The sequence below is a fragment of the Anguilla rostrata genome, chromosome 17 (genome assembly GCF_018555375.3).
Source record: "Anguilla rostrata isolate EN2019 chromosome 17, ASM1855537v3, whole genome shotgun sequence".
Taxonomy (NCBI): domain Eukaryota; kingdom Metazoa; phylum Chordata; class Actinopteri; order Anguilliformes; family Anguillidae; genus Anguilla; species Anguilla rostrata.
In genome coordinates this window covers 19,629,506-19,647,675 of record NC_057949.1, presented here as the reverse complement: position 1 = coordinate 19,647,675, position 18,170 = coordinate 19,629,506, and the positions used below count along the sequence as shown (strand labels likewise).

The 18,170-nt window shown below is 43.9% G+C and overlaps 1 protein-coding gene and 1 pseudogene across 3 annotated transcripts; both read right to left on the bottom strand.

The window, feature by feature from the left end:
- Nucleotides 1-480: 480 nt before the first annotated feature.
- LOC135243036 (apolipoprotein L4-like) lies at nucleotides 481-5,631 on the bottom strand. Of its 3 annotated transcripts, none has more exons than XM_064314491.1 (5): nucleotides 5,494-5,631; nucleotides 4,828-4,937; nucleotides 3,514-4,110; nucleotides 2,491-2,589; nucleotides 481-2,030 (listed from the first exon to the last, which is right to left on the bottom strand). In XM_064314491.1, exons 2-5 carry the CDS (start codon nucleotides 4,839-4,841, stop codon nucleotides 1,091-1,093), a joined length of 1,650 nt encoding a protein of 549 aa, XP_064170561.1. In that variant the 5' UTR covers nucleotides 4,842-4,937; nucleotides 5,494-5,631; the 3' UTR covers nucleotides 481-1,090. The 3 variants fall into 3 exon arrangements, with proteins under 3 accessions (XP_064170561.1, XP_064170559.1, XP_064170560.1); XM_064314489.1 differs by lacking the exon at nucleotides 5,494-5,631 and adding an exon at nucleotides 5,284-5,485; XM_064314490.1 differs by lacking the exon at nucleotides 5,494-5,631 and adding an exon at nucleotides 5,330-5,469.
- A 3,075-nt stretch (nucleotides 5,632-8,706) lies between these two features.
- LOC135243037 (uncharacterized) lies at nucleotides 8,707-12,614 on the bottom strand (annotated as a pseudogene).
- Between the last annotated feature and the right edge of the window lie 5,556 nt (nucleotides 12,615-18,170).

The window sequence follows — 18,170 nt, the reverse complement described above, 5'->3', positions numbered from 1 at the left end:
ACATGAGGGTCAATAAATATAAATAAAACAGATTGCTGTTTTCTTTGTACAACTACAGCCCTGGGCAATGTTCAGAAACATTATCAGTAATGCTATCTGAAACCACAAGTGCTCATCAGAGTATCAACACTCCTGTATTTAGTTGTTAATTTTTCTACTCATAGCCATGGGTGTGCCGTTTTAAAAGATCAAAGTCCACGGCTGTAATTTGACCGTTAAGACTTCTCCCTTACATTCAAACAATGGGCTATTCCAGTCTCAATGTTTGCCCCCCCCCCCCCCCCCCCAAAAAAAAAAACAACTTCACAACTGGGATTCTTCATTTTGGGCTGGCCGTGAGATCAGGGCTCGTGTTGCTTTTGGAAACACAGTTCTGCCTTTACATCCTTCTTTGTTTGTTTCATAAACATGCAACTTCTCTTAGGTCAGCGGCCCACTCCAAGGTCAAAACTCCAATCCAGACAGTGCTGGTGCCAATAAGGTGGAGCAGCCCCACAGGGTGCTTCCCTATTGGCCAGTTTGCCTACGGCAGCTGCGACTGTGTCGCTGTGCAGCTCAGCCGGTGGACCATGCAGAAAAGGCGGCAACAGCGCCTGGTTACATGTGTGAGTCTTCCATCTCTCATGTTTACCGCGGTATCCCAAGCTAACACAAGCAAAGGTACAGGTCTTATATGAAGAACTGGGCATTACAAATCTGAGGTAAAGGGGGATAAAATCATGTTTGATGTGTGGTATTAGGGAGGTGTACACAAATCTGACTGCTATCTTTGATTTCACGTTCACTTTGCAGAATAATCAGAAAACAAATTAGGTGAAAACAAATTAGATATCATTAACAAATGAACCAAGCTCTAAAACAGCAAATATTAGTACAAATAACAAATCGATACATCACAATAACTACAGAGCAAAGCTAGTAAATACATAAACAATTTCTTCTGGATAGTTATCATTACAGCAGTGAGCTATGTCATGTCAGGATTTAGAAAGGTTTTGTAAGCGTGGCTTAAAAGATGCGTCTTGAGTACTGATTTAAAAGGAGCTCCTGAGTGATTATGCAGCTGGTAAAGACAATAAGTTTTTCTAAGCTATGAGTAAAATGGCCTCTGCAGGACCTCCATACTCTTCCTGAACTTCCATATCCCTATGCATAGAGAGCGATGGATCCTCTCCCATGCATCCAGCTCAGTTTTCCACAGACTGGCCCTCCCTCGGATGACCTTTGACACATCGTTCTTGCTCCCTTTGGCCAGGCTGATGCTGTCTTTGCAGATGAAGAAGAGGTCCAGGCCCATAAAGATGGAGTTGAGGGCGATGAACCCTGCCCTGGCTGATTTGCTAAGGGCAAGTGGGGTGCCCTTAGCCAACTGCCCAAAATCGGTGAGATCTGCGGCCATGTTAGGGACGTTTCGGGCAGCTTTGACTTCCTGAGACACCACCTTGGCCACACTTGAGACCATCTCGTCGCTTTTCAGCACCTTCATGGCGGAAGCACAGTCCACCGCGGTATCTATTCCTTTACCCACCATGCCCGTAGTTTTGACTAAGATTGCAACACCTGCTGCAACATTCCGCACGTGTGGCACTGAATTGGGTATAATGGGGATGGCCGCTTGCTCCAGACACTCCAGAATAGTCTCCACGTCTTCCATGTAGCTCTGGAAGATTTCGTTGCTCTTCTTCCCGTGATAAGAGTTGACTGACAGCTCGGTGATACCCGTAGCTAAGCTGTTCACGCCACTGGTGACGCCCAGCCCCACGCCGACCAGCGTGAGGATCACAGATGCCCCCGCTGTCACCGGGGCCAGGGCCAGGCCCACAATGGACACGACGCCCCCCACAAAGCCCACAGAGCTTCCCGCCACACTGGAGATGCTGGCCCCCATCTTCATCCTGTCCAGCTGAACGGCTGCTTCCTCCAGAGCCTCCAGGAACTGGCGCATCCTGGAGCTGCGTTGGCTGAGCAGGCCAACAAATCGGAGGGCAGCTCCCTTGAACAGGTAGGCCATCCTGAAGTGCCTGTCCAATCTGAGGGGAAAGAGGTTTCGCAATCAGCTAGGGCTCCACCCCGTTTTCTTTTACACAGCAGATTACCAGATAATTTATCAGCTCCTTGCTTGTGAACAGGAGGACTTTGTCTGTATTACATTGATTAGCATCATTTTCATAGAGATTAGAGTTGGCCCATCCTCTGTGAACATGTTCACAAACTTTATTTACTTTATTTAAGGAGTGTCACTGTTTGCCAAGTTTTCATTATAAGCACTAGAGTTAATCATGAAGAGATGGACCTAAGACAGGTTGGTTAAAGTTAATGGACTTTGACATTAGGAAAAGAATTAATACACTTGAACTCACTACGCCAAGAAGAAGCAGAGTTATCAAATCATGCAAATGAATCACCTGAGATTTCTGCATCCATATTCCACAGTGAATTTAATGTCTCGATGTCAAGATTAAACCTCATTCCGGATCAGGATGTGCTTACCTGATATTGGTCAGGTGAGTCAAATGGTCAAACATGGTCTGAATGGCTTCATTGGTCAAATTGGAGCATGGATCATTCTTACAGGCTTGCTTTTCTTTTCTTTGTAAGAAAAAATGACACACATCTGGCACTGTATTTACACATGCATTTGGGAATTACGATGGACTCAGAAATACAGTTTGATTTTAGAAATATATAGTATTTGTATTATATTTATTAACATAAGGATACATCCCATGAATAAAACCACTGAAACATATTCTGCAGTATGTAAAAGACTACTGTTTGCACAAACAGTAAGAGAATTAATCGCTGTTTAACTCCCCTGGTCCCAATGGACTATAATTCAATATGACCATATGTTTTGCTTTTATACCGTACTTGTACATGTTAGAAGGATCTGGTGGTGCCCTGGTTGCTGGGTTAGCGATGAATTTTTCATCTTTTCCCAAGCTAATGAACGCAATCGGCCACAAAATCAGATAATATCAAGTATGAGGCTGGGGGGATCAGGTGGTAGATTGCAGATAAGATGAATGTACGTGCCAAGACACACGTCCAACTCTTACAGTGTACATATGAATCCAAAAGGGACTATATGTACACTGTAAGGGTTAATTTAACACTGAACATTTTACTCCGCAGGACTGTCAGACTCAAGTCCCACAGGGCCACAGTGTCTGTGGGTTCTTTTGTGGTTTCATTTAAGTGAATGACCAGTTTATGCCTTGAAAACAAGGTGTGTGGGCTCTTTGGTGACTTAAAAGAATATATAAGTGTTGTGGCACATAGTAAAACAGAAGACACAGAAGACACACAGCTCATGAATCTTTCTCATTATCTACATATAATTCGGCATTCTGTAATAATAAAAAAATACTTTAAAAATAAATGATCAAATAAATACAAAGCATTTTCATTGTATATTGAAGTGTGTAGGTAAATGTGGAAACTATCAATGGTCTGCTAGAGAATCAAGGAGTATGTTATTCTGTGATTTGATCGAAACCTCATTAAAAATACCTTTTCTGGAGCTTCTCGCACAGCTCCTGGGAAACCCTCATGTACTTGTCCAGCTGGAAAGCCAGTGATTCTGCGTTGACCAGGCTCGGCAGGAAGAAGTCTCCAGCATCTCTCTGGAAATGGATCAGAAGAGGACACGCCCGCCTGGCGGAGGCGATGACAGACCGAACGGCGGCAGCACTCGTGCCCGTGGGGAGCCGACACAGCGGATTCTCCTCCCTGAAGAAAGACAGCGAAGTGACCGCCAGTTTCTCCACGGCCTCCAGGAAGAGGGTCAGCTTCTCAAGCCCCTTCAAGGTGTCTTGGAGCAGGCATCCCAGCTCCTTCTCCAGCTCCTGTGCCCTGCTCTCTGCGGTAACCTGGGAAAGCTTGCTCCACAAAAACTCCCCAAAGGCCTTCAGCTTATTCTCTGATTTTTTTAAGTGGTCAATTTTGAGGTTGATCTTCTCCGCTCTGACTATGATGTCTCGCATCATCTCCAGCTCTGTCTCTCTCTGGAGGAGCCATTTTGAATGTCTGTCACAGAAATCCTGCACTGTATGAATACAGCTCAGGGTGTCTGAGGTATATTCAGCTGCCAGCTGATCCAGTTCCTCCCTGCAAGGCAGTAAGAACTTAGAACATTGATTTCACATTAATATCGTAAACAGTTCATACCTTAAACCAGCGCTTCACTTTAGGCTGTATTTATATAATTATTCAGTGTAATAATGCAATCATTGTATCATTGTATTCAGCAGTGGTTAAGTGCAGACATGACGCTACATGAGAATTGCAAGTCTGGGTCGAAACCTGTGCTAGCACTACACTTGAGGTGGTGAAGCTGCTGTCAGTATCTGTGGATCCCTTTTAGTTTTCTATTCAGAAACATCTGTTGTTTCCTATTGCTAGGACTACTTTTCACTTTGCTAAGCACAGTAAAAACTACTCTAATTACTGCACTACACATATAATTACTTATATGTTTATAAAATTTACATTCACTTTAATAATTGTTACTTTCTAGAATTTGTACTCAAATTGTTTTGAAAAACAATTACTGTCTGAGTTTTTATTATTGCTCATTTTTTATTTTTGTTAATGCTTTTAATTAGCCTATTTCCAAATGGTATGTAAATATATTTTTTAATAATGCTTACTTTCTCTTGTAAGTATTGAATTGAAAACCTTTTTTTTTTTTTTTTTAATGAATTTTCTGGTGCATACCCCTTTCATCCTCCAACACAAAGCACAAGGAGGACCCCGTATGAATTCACTAGAAAGTACTACTGTTGTGGGAAGCGCAGACACGTTTACTTGTCTCTCTGATCTCACCGTGTATGGACCATGATGGAGCTCCGGTTCAGCGCTGTGCAAACTCGAACTTCAGCAGAGTTGTGCAGCCTCTTAGTGGAATTATCGTTAACAAAACTATCACAGAAACTCTGTGTGACAAAACATTATCCGTTAACTGACATAAAAATTAAACGACACTTTGCAAAAACACGATAACAACACTGAAACTAAAGTATTGCTCCAGGAAGTACCCCGGCAGTAGCAATACTTCTTTTAGGAAATCTACAAGTCGCGGGTTAGACTTCCTTTTGTACTCTGAAAAACAGTAAATAGTAGAATAAGTACGATGTAATGGACTGAAGACGCAGTCCACAATCCGTTAATCCCTTCGAAGACGAAAAGCAACATATTTTCCTACAGGGTGCTGCTATCTCTTTTTATGCCGAACTACTGTCAAAAAACAGTATCTTCTATTCTATACATGTGTTATCTTACACACGATATTGTAAGAAAGTTTCCTCGAACACAAATCAGGACTGACTTTTCTAATGGTACACTGGGCAGCTCTGGTCCTGTAGCAGTTTCAGTCTCATGCTTGAAGTGAAACTTCATCCCAATCCATGGATATATATTATTAGTCAAAATCCTAGTTTCGTTTTCGCATCAACTTTTTATTTTCTCTGAGAGTCACTTCCCTCTACGCACCTCCAGAGCCACTCCCACATCTCGAACTAGTTGTACTTCTCATGCGCAGTAATGCAGATGACTTCAGCTCACGATCTTGCAGTTTAGTTGCAAAATAAGAGCGCACGGTGGCGATGTTCTCAGCAGGAGATCGCTGCATTCTAACGTCATCGCATTGATGTTCGCAGAAGTTCGTGCCCCGGTCAGTGTAGCTACAATGAGTGACACGTGAGAAAAACTGCGTCCTAACGCCACAGATCTGTATGCATACTGCAAAAAAAGAAAACAGATTAGACAAAAACATTTCTCTCTGTGAAAATGCCTTCTGCCATGACCACTTACTAATTCACATTTTTCCTTTATGCTCCAGTGGATTTCAGGTGATGGTGTCTGTATGTATTTTTAGGCATGTTTTTTGCCAATGTATCTTATTATGAAGGTACAATATGCACAAAACTCTGGTGAAAATATTTTGTTATTTTTTTAATGACCTTTTTACCAGTTTGTCTGTACCCCGTGAGCACTGAGTCACCTCCTGAAAGATGGCATCCTTCATAGTCCCATGACTTTTTCAATGCCCCCGTTAGTCAGGGGCAGGATGGGTTACTGGTCACCTGTGGAGTTACACTCCCTGATGTGATCAGACCCAGAAGCACTGAAACCTGAATGCGTGACACCCTGATCTTTGGGAATGTTTCGTCTTTTTTTTTTTTTTTTTTTGGACAAAGTACAAGACAAAATTAACAAAATACACAAAACTACTAATGGACGGTAAATGGACTGCATTTATATAGTGCTTTTATCCAAAGCGCTTTACAATTGATGCCTTGCATTCACCAGATCAATTAGGGGTTAGGTGTCTTGCTCAGGGACACTTCGACATACCCAGGGTGGGGGATCGAACCGGCAACCCTTTGACTGCCAGACAACCGCTCTTACCTCCTGAGCTATGTCGCCACTACCAGAGATGAAAACTGAAATGTGCTTGTGCTTATAATTCCTACCTAAAAAAAAAACTATTTTTTATTTCACTACAGAAACAGACATTACCGGACATTCTTATGTACACACACTTTGTTTCATTTTCTCCTTCTATCATTTCTGTCCCCTAAGTTGCTTCTCAGATGTTACTGTGCCAATGAGAGGATTGCATATTGTGCACTCTTGATGTTGTAGCTTGCTGTCTTGTGTCCTAGTTTGATTTAACATTACTCTCTGACCTAGCCAATGCTTACTGTGTGAATTGGACTTAACGTGTTTGTGGCTATGAATAACTGTTACATAATGAGCATTGTACCTTATTGGACCTGTGGTTTGTAGTTGTTCCAGTGACCTTCGGTATGCACTTATTGTACATCGCTTTGGATAAAAGTGTCTGCCAAATATACGTATGTAATGTAAATATAATGTATTGGGTTCGCACTCACATATACTTAAACTTTAGTAATAAATAAATACATTCAAAAAAATTAGTTTTTTTAAATGGTTGCTTCCTTGGTTCTTATTACTCATATTTATAATTACTTTCAAATAAAATTTCTATATTTTTAATAAAACATCATTTCTGATATGCTTTTAATTTTTTTTCACACTCACAGAGATGGGTAACAGCAGAGTAAACAGGTCTGTTTCCTGCCCTCTGGCCCCTGAATCTGATAGAATTCAGCATCTAGTCCCAAAGGCTTGGATTATTTTTACATTACACTGCTGCCATTTTAGCAGACACTCATATCCAGTGCTACTTACACAACTTTTCCATTTTTACATAACATCCATTTATACAGCTGGATGTATACTGAATCAATTTAGGTAATGTACCTTGCTCAAGGGTACACTAGCCGTGTCCTACCGAGGAATTGAATCTGCAACCTGTAAATTACAAGCCCAATTCCTTACCTGTTATACTACACTAGATTGCACTTCCAGAGCACTGCATTACATTACATTACATTACAGGCATTTAGCAGACGCTCTTATCCAGAGCGACTTACACAACTTTTACATAGCATTTTTACATTGTATCCATTTATACAGCTGGATATATACTGAAGCAATTTTGGTTAAGTACCTTGCTCAAGGGTACAAACCTACGACCTTTCGGTTACAAGCCCAGTTCCTTACCCACTGTGCTACACTGCCTTAGACTAGATGGTCAAAATAAACTTTGGAATCCTCAGTACTTATACTTATATGGCGTCCAGTTGGGGACCATAGGTGTACTTTTCAACAGTGCTTGCAACAGCCATTTCCAGTTTACGTTTGTGCCCATTTATTCCCAATTGTACCTACTGTTCATTATTGTGATTTTCTTTAAATAATAAAGAAGTTAATGGCTTGATTTATCATGACGTCACCCAGCTCATATTCATTGATACTTTAGCAATCTCCCTCAGCACAAATGACATTGCTTCCATATTCAATCACAAACAATTACCTTTTGTTGAGATAGTAAAGAATGGGTTAGTTTCAATGAACTCATTCTTTACTATCTCAACAAAAGTTAATTGCATTGCTTTACTTCCTGACTCTACTTACTGACACTTCACTTACTGACACACCTACTGACACTATCCTTGCATTTCTTACCTTTTGGTTCTTCCCATATCTCTCCTACCTACAGTGCTGCTGCCGATGGAATGGGTGATGCATGGCCACTCATCTTCACTCTTCCCCTTCCATCTCTTCTTCTCGCCTCTTGTGCCCATGAAAGGCATCAACATCTCAACCAATGCTGTCACCACATGTTCAGCTCTCTGTGTAGGGCCAGAAGCGTCTGTGTGGGAACTTATAGCTACTGGTCAATCAGTCTTATCTTTTGACTTACATGGCTTGCCATGTCACCAGTGTTGTAGAGTAGAGCCAGGGGCCTCTTTTATAAAAAAAATAAATCTTGGATATGATTTAAGCAAGCATAATCTTAAGAAAATTTTAATAGTACAACATTTATTGTACTATTTGTGCCTAAAATTGATAGCTTTTCTTAAAGCAAATGTGCAGTACCTCAACATAACCAGTAGGTAATTAACTTGCCTCGAGTATAAAAGTTACATGGGGATACAATCCCGTCAATGTAAAAGTGGAATTTTATAAATAACTACTTGGCCACGGTTTTCTGTGTAATTCACTATTTAAGATACAATTTCATTGTAAGACTATTTTCTATATGAGGCCTCAAGTTTCACAAGATTACAGTTTAGAATCTTGCAGTTGTAATGGCCTTCCTGTTTTCTTCATCTATGAGTAAAATGGCCTCTGTAGGACCTCCATACTCTTCCTGAACCTCCATATCCCTATGCATAGAGAGTGACTGATCCTCTCCCATGCATCCAGCTCAGTTTTCCAAAGGCTGGCCCTCCCTCGGATGACTTTTGACACGCTGCTTTTGCTCCCTTTGGCCAGGCTGATGCTGTCTTTGCAGATGAAGAAGAGGTCCAGTCCCATGAAGATGGAGTTGAGGGTGATGAACCCTGCCCTGGCTGTCTTGCTAAGAGCGAGGGGTGTGCCCTTAGCCGCCTTCCCAAAATCGGAGATATCGGTTGCCACGCCCGGAATGTTGCGGGCAGCTTTGCCCTCCTGGGCCACACCCCTGGTCATGCTTGTGGCAAGCCGATCGTTCTTGATGACTGCCAAAGCAGAGGCCCCGTCCACAATGGCATCAATTTTCCTACTGACACCAAACATCTTAAAGCCCATTTTACCTGCACCCACCACTGTGTCCACCACATTTGAGCCTAGGTTTGGCTCAGTATAGCTGGCCGCTTGCTCAAGACACTCCAGAACAATCTCCACATCTTCTTTGTAGCGTTGCAAGATTTCGTTGACCTTCTTCCCATGGAGAGAGTTGACTGACATCTCAGCGATGCCTGTAGCCAAGCCATTTACTCCGCTGGTGACGCCCAGCCCCACGCCGACCAGCGTGAGAGTCAGAGACGCTCCCGCCGTCACCGGGGCCAGGGCCAGGCCCACGATGGACACGACGCCCCCCGCAAAGCCCACAGAGCTTCCCGCCACACTGGAGATGCTGGCCCCATCTTCATCCTGTCCAGCTGAACGGCTGCTTCCTCCAGAGCCTCCAGGAACTGGCGCATCCTGGAGCTGCGTTGGCTGAGCAGGCCAACAAATTGGAGGGCAGTTCTCCTGAACAGGTAGGCCATCCTGAAGTGCTGGTCCAATCTGAGGGGGAAGAGGTTTCACAATGAGCCAGAGCCAAGAATCAGGCACAACAAAGCCATTTCCTTTGCAGATTTCCTTTATGACCTTTTTTTTTTAACAGACTGATGACACTATGATAGAAAGAAGTCAGACATAACGAAGACATCAATACCACACATAATTAATTTAAAGCGAACATCAAAGTAGATAAAAAGACAAGGTTAGACATACCTGATACTGGTCAGCAGATTCAAATGGTCAATCTTATTTTTCATGGCTTCTTCTGTGAAATCCAATTTGTTGTCCATCAGATAGAATGTCTGCTCTCTGGTAAAAAAATAAGATAAATCTTTTTTTTTTATATTTTGAAATGGACAATCAAAAAGATCTGCATGTTCTCAGGGATATTTAGCAAAACCTCTAAGAGAGTATGATATGCTACTCAAACACTTTATCATCTGTTTTATCAGACATTTCTTTGCATCATAAACAGCTCTATTCCACACATTACACACAAGAGGCTTGACCTTATTCGCATAAATACCAAACTAGATGACCAGATCAATATTTTGGAGAAGCTGGTGGTCAGATTCTCCACTAGCCCCAAGGTCCATTGCACAGTGACTATTCTCAGAAATATTGCAATGCTACATGGATAAACTGTATAAAATAGTACAAGATGTTTGTGGAGGATAGCAAAGATTACACTCTTGTTTGTCAGAAGATAGAGGATGAACACCTTTTTTGCAGCTTCTCACACAACTCCTGGGAAACCTCCACGTATTTCTCCAGCTGGAAAATCAGAGCATCCACGTTGACCAGGCTCGGCAGGAAGAAGTCTCCAGCATCCCTCTGGAAATGGATCAGAAGAGGACACGCCCGCCTGGCGGAGATGATGACGGACCGGACGCCAATGGCGCTCGTCCCCTTGGGGAGCCGACACAGCGGATTCTCCTCCCTGAAGACAGAGAGAGAAGTGACCGCCAGTTTCTCCACGGCCTCCAGGAAGGGGGTCAGCTTCTCAAGCCCCTCTAAGGTCTCTTGGAGCAGGCATTCCAGCTCCTTCTCCAGCTCCTGTGCCCTGCTCTCCGCAGTCATCTGGATAGCCTTGCTCCACAAAAACTGCCCAAAGGCCTTCAGCTTCTTCTCTGATTTTCGGAAGTGGTCACTCGTGAGGTTGATCTTCTCCGCTCTGTCCATGATGTCTCGCATCATCTCCAGCTCTGTCTTTCTCTGGAGGAGCCATTTTGAATGTCTGTCACAGAACTCCTGCACTGAATGAATACAGCTCAGGGTGTCTGAGGTATATTCAGCTGCCAGCTGATCCAGTTCCTCCCTGCAAGGCAGTAAGAACTTAGAACATTGATATCAAATAATAAATGTGCAAATTAATACATTTTAATATTTTTATTTATTTATAATAGGCCCTGAATAACCTGAATAGCAGCACTTTTAGTTGACCAGGGAAGCTCTATCAGGGCGGAAATTTGAAAAACGGACTTGTTGGAAAGGTGGCATCCTAAGAAAGTGCCATGTTGAAAGTCACTGAGCTCTTCAGTACAACCCATTCTACTGCCAAGATTTATCTATGGAGATTGCACGGCTGTATGCTTGATTTTACGCCCCTGTTAATAATGGGTGTGGCTGACGTAGCCAAACCCACTAATTAGAAGGGGTGCCCAGATACTTTTGACCATGTAGTGTATCTGAGAGGTTTCTTACACTGCCATACTACATAAAAAATGGGTGAATTGTTTTGCATGTTTTGTTTTGATACTGTGCAATTAATTGACGGTATAATTCTTGATTGTACACCCGCACCTTTGCCAGTGTCAGCACAGAACCCTGGGAAAAGTCAGATGGACAGATATGTGGACAACCACCATTCCTCTTGATATGAATTGCGCAAATACAGCAGTGCCGTTTTTGTTTTCCTCTTGTGTGGAGCGAATCAGTGGACTGCATTGTGACGTGGCCCAGAGAAACCTGTAGAACCGGTCTACAGCTAGGTGTGAACAGCACATTCACTGTACAGAGGATACAGCTGCCACTTCTGGCCCTATATGGTTTCATTGAACACCTTAGTTACATTTTGTTCAAAGCAAAAACATTTAGAATCAATCTCTTCAGCCTGGAAATAAGCTAAAGTTTGTACTGGGAATAACGAATAAAATCAGCGTTGTGGTCTAAGCTGAACTTTGAATAACATAGCTTTCACAAGCCTCTTTTTCTTTCTTTGATTAGCCATCGAGTATCATTTTTTCCAAGCTGAAACAGACAATGTTCTAGATATGATACAAACAAGGCCAACCAAGGATACAAAACCATTTCACTTCCCCCTCCAGAGCACAATACACCCTGCATGAATTCACAAGGAACTACTACTTCTGTGGTAATTGAAGAGCAGACACCTTCACTTGGTCTCTGATCTCACCGTGTGTGGACAACATCCATTGCATGCAGCTCCTGTCCAGCGCTGTCCAAACTCAAACTCCAAAACAGCCGTAAAGCCTTTGCTTATTGTGATCTGCTCACTCACCTTCAGTAAAAAATTATTAAATTAAGGGAACTGCAGAGGACATTGTTGAACATACCCGCTGGCGTCCCAATATTCTGTCACGTGTTTATCGCACAGGACGACTAATTAACACATCGCTCACAGTCCACAGTGCTGTTAGATTACCTTTCTTTTTCTGATAAATGACATGTGAAAAATACAACGCGACTTCTTTCTTTCTTCTGCTGAATGTCTTTGCGCTCCTCCAGTTATTGTCGGCAGGCCACGCCCACTTCTAAAGGAGACTGACAGCCAGTGGAGCGCCGTCCCTCCCACTTTGGCAGATCAGGTACTGCGCCTAGGGCCCCGCCCTCTCGCCTTATATTGACTTCAGAAGAATCAGAAGGTGCCAGTGTTCTGGAGGGGCCCCAAAATTATTTTTTATTCCCCCAAAAGTCTAGAGAAGGCTCTGCAGTCAGGTCATCTCGACAGTATGCAAAATCTGCTGGGATGCCTGTTACAAATCCAAGAACCAATAGTCTTAACATTCTCCAAGTCACACATACCCTGGCCTGCCGGTTGAAGATGAGATCACTTTTCACCGAGAACACTTGCAGTTACATAATAATACCACATGGGGGAGATGTGGTAACATTTTTCTCTTGCGGGTATCTCAGTAAATTAGTTTCAGTGCAGCTCATGGGGAGGAAGAGAGGAGGACTTGGAGCCCTACCTACACGGAAAGACGGGTGCAACCACACGAAGTGCGACAAGTGTAACATAACTTATGCTTTGGCTTAGCTTTTGTGTATCCCCTGACCAACAGTATTCGTCTACTGTAGCATTATCTTATATTATTTATGATACTGTCACCTACCCTTGTTATAGGACTAATCTGTAAGTTTCTCTAGACAACTGCTGACTTAATGAAAGTGTCAGTGTGTGTGCGTGTGTGTGTGTGTAAGTGTGTTGGATTGCCTTTGTCTCTCACTCATTCCTATCCTTCAGCTCATCCCTCTCTCGCTACTTAATCCCACCCTCCCTTGTTCATTCCACCTCTCCATCCGTCATTGCCTCCATCTCTCAATCTCTCCCTCAGCAAATCAAGGTTAGGGAGGGAGGGGGGGTGGTTTAAAAATAGTTCAATATACTGAAGAAGCAGACGGCGCACTCTTAGCATGCAGAACAGGAGGACAGAATGAATGAATGAGAGAGAGGGGATGTGGTTGGGGAGGATGGGGGGGTGATTTAGTGCCACAGCTACAAGACCGGAGCTAGGGAAGGAGGGAGAATGGAATGAGGGAGACAAAGGAGAGGGATGAGACAATGAAAAAGGGATGGATGGTGACAAACTGATATGTGTGTGTGTGTGTGTGTGTGTGTGTGTGTATATGTGAGAGAGAGAGAGAAACAGAGAGAGAGACAGAGAAAGAAAGAGAGAGAGGTGGTGGGCAAGTGAAATGAAAGATCGTACAGAAGGTGGAAAGGAAGAAAGAGAAAAGCTAGCAATGACAGACTCTCTCTTTCTTTCTCTGTTCCTCTCTCTTTCTCTCTCTCTGTCCCTCTCTCTCTCTCTCGCTGAGGAAAAGGAGACCTGTCCCGTGCCTTATGCTGCGATAGTCAGACATATTCACACACCGATACACTGATGGTGATACATCGCTCAGCTGATTGGATGGAAAAGGCCGTATCGGAAGGCACTGCAAGGTCAAGTCCTCCGATACCACTGAAGCAAGCAGAATCTGACTCAGTGACTTTGCTTTAACCCGGTGCTGGCATCAAAGCATACAGTACAGCTCCTTAAGTCTTTATACAGCCACATTCTATGGTAATGAGAAAAGGAGCAGCATGGTACGCTGGCACAAATAGGGCGTCCTTATTGGACCGGGGAAACACACGAGTCAGTAAAACCTGCAGTGATTCGTACTCAAATCAGGAGACCGCACCCCAATCAGGAATCACAGCTCAATCAGATCTTCTTCAATGCACATAAAGTATCTACACTCACTATATTAGGTACACCTGCTCGTTAACCCAAATGGGCTGCTCCTCTAAACAGTGAATCGTGTGGCTGCAACTCAAAGTATGAAGCATGCAGACATGGTGAAGAGGTTTTTGTCCAACCAAAAATTACAATGAGCGTCTCTCTTCCCATGATTTCAGGACCTTGACCGTGCTGGTGTCAGACATGGTGGTTCCAGCATCTCAGAAACTGCTACCTTCCTGGGATTTTTTTTGCACTACAGTCTCCAGAGTTTACAGAGGATGGAGGGATAAACAAACAAGCACAAAACCGTCCAGACCCACGGCGCACCTGTACAAAGTGTCATGAGTAAAACTTGGCTAACTATATAGCTAGCTAGCTATGGCATGTCCTCACCTCTGTAATGTTATTTGTTGTCCTCTGTGGGTCCATACATCTGGATCGGTGGTACGCGCTAACTAGGTTAACTAAAGTAGGCGAAACGCTAACATGTTAGAGTTAGCTAAAGGAATGTTAGGCGATAAAGCTGTGCTTAAAAATGTTGTGCCGTTTGAAGTGGTGATTTTGGGAGATGCACCTGCGCAGCACAACCTGCGCATGTGTCCCTCTCAGGTCGTCCATGAGTGAGTGAGTGAGTGAGTGAGTGACCACAATTTGCTACGCATAGCGCACGGCAGCAGGAAGTCCGGCACGCCGTGGGAAAAACATCCAGTGAGCAGCAGTTCTGTGAGCAACCACACCTTGTTAATGAGAGATGTCAGAGGTGAATGGGCAGACTCATTTAAGCTAACAGAAAGGCCACAAATGCTCAAATACCAGTCCTTTACAACAGTGGCGCTACAACAGAAGGGCATCTCTGAATGCTCAACACATTGAACCTTGAAGCGGATGAGCTACAGCAGCAGAAGACCATGCCAGGTTCCCCTCCTCACATCTAAGAACAGGAAGACGAGTGGGCACATGATCACCAAAACTAGACAACTGAAGACCGGGAAATGTCGCCTAGTGTGACAAATCTTGATCTCTGCTGCAACATGCAAATGTTAGGGTCAGAATTTGATGTAAATAGTATGAATCCGTGGATCCATCCTGTCTTTTGTCAACAGAGCAGTCTAGTGGTGGTGTAATGGTGTAGGGAATGTTTTCATGGCACACATTAGGTGCCTTAGTACCAGATCAGCATCATCTGAATGCCACCTAAGCACGATTGCTGATCAAGTGCATCCCTTTATGGCCACAGTCTACACCTTTTTCAAATGGATACTTCCAGCAGGGTAATGTGCCATGCCACAAAGCACGCATCATCTCAAGCTGGTTCCACATTATTAAGACAGACCGGCGTACAAGCACCCAAAGCGGTAGACATGATAACACGGCTCAAAATATACACTGCAGTGCACACAGGTGTGTACAACAGTAGGTGAGGGCAGCAGGAGTGGGACAGATGATGGCCTGAAAGGAGCTGTCCACCCTGCCAGTGCTGAAATCAAGAGAGCAGTATGATTCCAGTGCATTGGCTGGTATTTGCTTGTACATTACTGGCATTTAGCAGGTGTTTTTATGCAGAACGACTTGCACAACTTTAGCATAATTTTTTATATAGTATCCATTTATACAGATGGATATATACTGAAGGAATTCAGGTCCCTTGCTCAAGGGTACAATGAGAGTGTCCTATGTCGGAATCGAACCAGCAGCCTTTGGGTTGCAGTTCCTTACCCATTGCACTACAACGCCACCATATAAAATGTAATGGCCTTGCATGACGCTGCCACGCTGTTTCTGCATTTAGAGGTTCACACACACACACACACGCACACGCACACGCACGCACATACATGCATACACACACGCACACACATGCATGCACGTACACGCACATGTACATGCACACCCATATGTATATGTTCACCACAGAAACACACGTGAGGAGCATGTATGCACATACAAACAGGGACACATTCTTACACAGGCAAACACACGCGCATAAACACACACACACACACACGGCAGGCATGTTTGCTTTAGTGTACGTGTATTTCCGTATGTTTGCGTGTACGGGGCAAGCATTTCCTGCAGCCTACACCGCACTATTCAGTCTGTCTGCACACAGTGTACTCTGCAGTGCATGCGCTGCTGTGTGCTACGCGTGCCTCACTCTCCTTCGCTCCTCACAGACAGGCCCTAACAGCAGGCTCTGATTTATTACGAGAGAGCCGGTCTATTTGATAATGACCCTCCACCCCTCCACTCCTCCACTCCTCCACTCCTCCATCTCTCATCCACCTCTTCCGCTCTGTGCTGTTGCATTTGAAAGTGAGAAATCGAGTCGACAATGCCCGAAAGACATTTGTGCACAGCCCACGAACACACCCACACATGCATACACACGTATGTACACGCTCGTGTGCACCCACACACACATGCACCCAAGTAATATCTCGCAGCCTAATGTATGTCCCCAATGGAGAAATATTTGCAGATGAACACATACAAAATGCAGTGCAACACTGCGCAGTCCCTTGACGCTCACGCACAAACACGCATACGTACGTTCGTGTACACGCATACGCGCACGTCTGCAGCAATCACATAGTCAGGGCCACAAGGAAAACACAGAAAATAAAACACACACATGCATGTACACACACACACCAATGTGCGCACAATTCATGACACGGTGAAACAAGTGAGGAGGGCTTGCCACCCATTCACATTTATAGGAGAGCTGGAGTGTGTGAGAGTGAGAATGCATGTGGTGATGGTGGGAAGGGGGGGGGGCATTGTTCCCATGGAAACCAAGCAGTCAGCACATCTGTATTTTGGCAGGCCCCTCCCACTGCTGTTTAGGAGTCACAGTTGGGTGTGCCAGTCCAGCAGTAAACTTCCCCAGCATCTGCAGCAGACAGAGTGGACCATTTCACTGATCAGAAATCAACTAATATCCAGCTATTGAGGTAGTGATTTTTCAACAAAAAAACAATTTTTTAATTTTTTTCCCCCTTCCTGATCTAGGTTATTTTATTTATCGCCACTACCTTGGTTTCGCTGAAATTGTTTCTATGACAGAAATTTCTCCATTTGACTTCCAATTTTCACAAAGTCTGCCGGCCTGAGCCTGGCTTTAATGACAAGGGTTCAGCAGGCTTTCTCTACGCAAGCTGGAGGCGTTAGCCGCTTGTGTCTGCTGTGTCTGCGCAGAGTCGTGTACCTGCGAGCACTGTGTGAATTTCTGCAGGTGCGACGCAGGTCCACGTTGTAGTTTTGAGCCTGAACATTCACATGCTGTATAATTTCATGTAAAATTTCATGTTTATGTGATTGTATCTTTACAAGAGACAAAGGGGGGGGGGCGGTGGGGTGGGGGGGGGGGGAGACAGCGAGACTGAGAATATCTATTAGGCCTTCAGAGGACTTATGACAGACAACAGAGCACAGCCTGACACTTTCTCTTGCACAGGGCGTGAGGTACGCTGAGGTGAACAGCTGTGTGAGAGTTCAGCAGAAAGTGTCTGGTTATGGATGAAATAGATATTTCAGTCTTAGATTATTAGGTTTCCTATGCATTTTGTATTGTATTTGTCAAGGAAAATAAGAAAACAGTAGCACATATTTGTGTGTGTGTGTTATCAACAATAATTAATTCAAATGAGCTTTATTGATCTGAAAACAAACAGGTTAAAAATGTTAATCCTCTCGCATTTCAAGGCGTAGACCAAACATTTTACAAACTTTTGTCTTTCTCACTGGCTCTTTCCCACAATTTAATTTCACTGACAGGACAACAGCTTAGCCCTTTTATCAATAACCCCCCCCCCCCCCAAAAGCCTAAACTACAATCATCTCTCTTCCCCTCTTCCTCTGTGTCCCTCTCATTCTTTCTCATTTGCTCTCTCTCTACCTCTCTCTCTCTCTCTCTAGCTGGGAGTTAAAAGGGCTCGCAGCCCTAATTAGAATGCGGGGGAGCAAGTCTCTGCTGCAAATTGAAAACATATTGATTCTCCCTCTGCAGCTCACCACTGACTATGCACCCAAGCTTGCCCACAGGAAAAGAGAGGGAGAGAT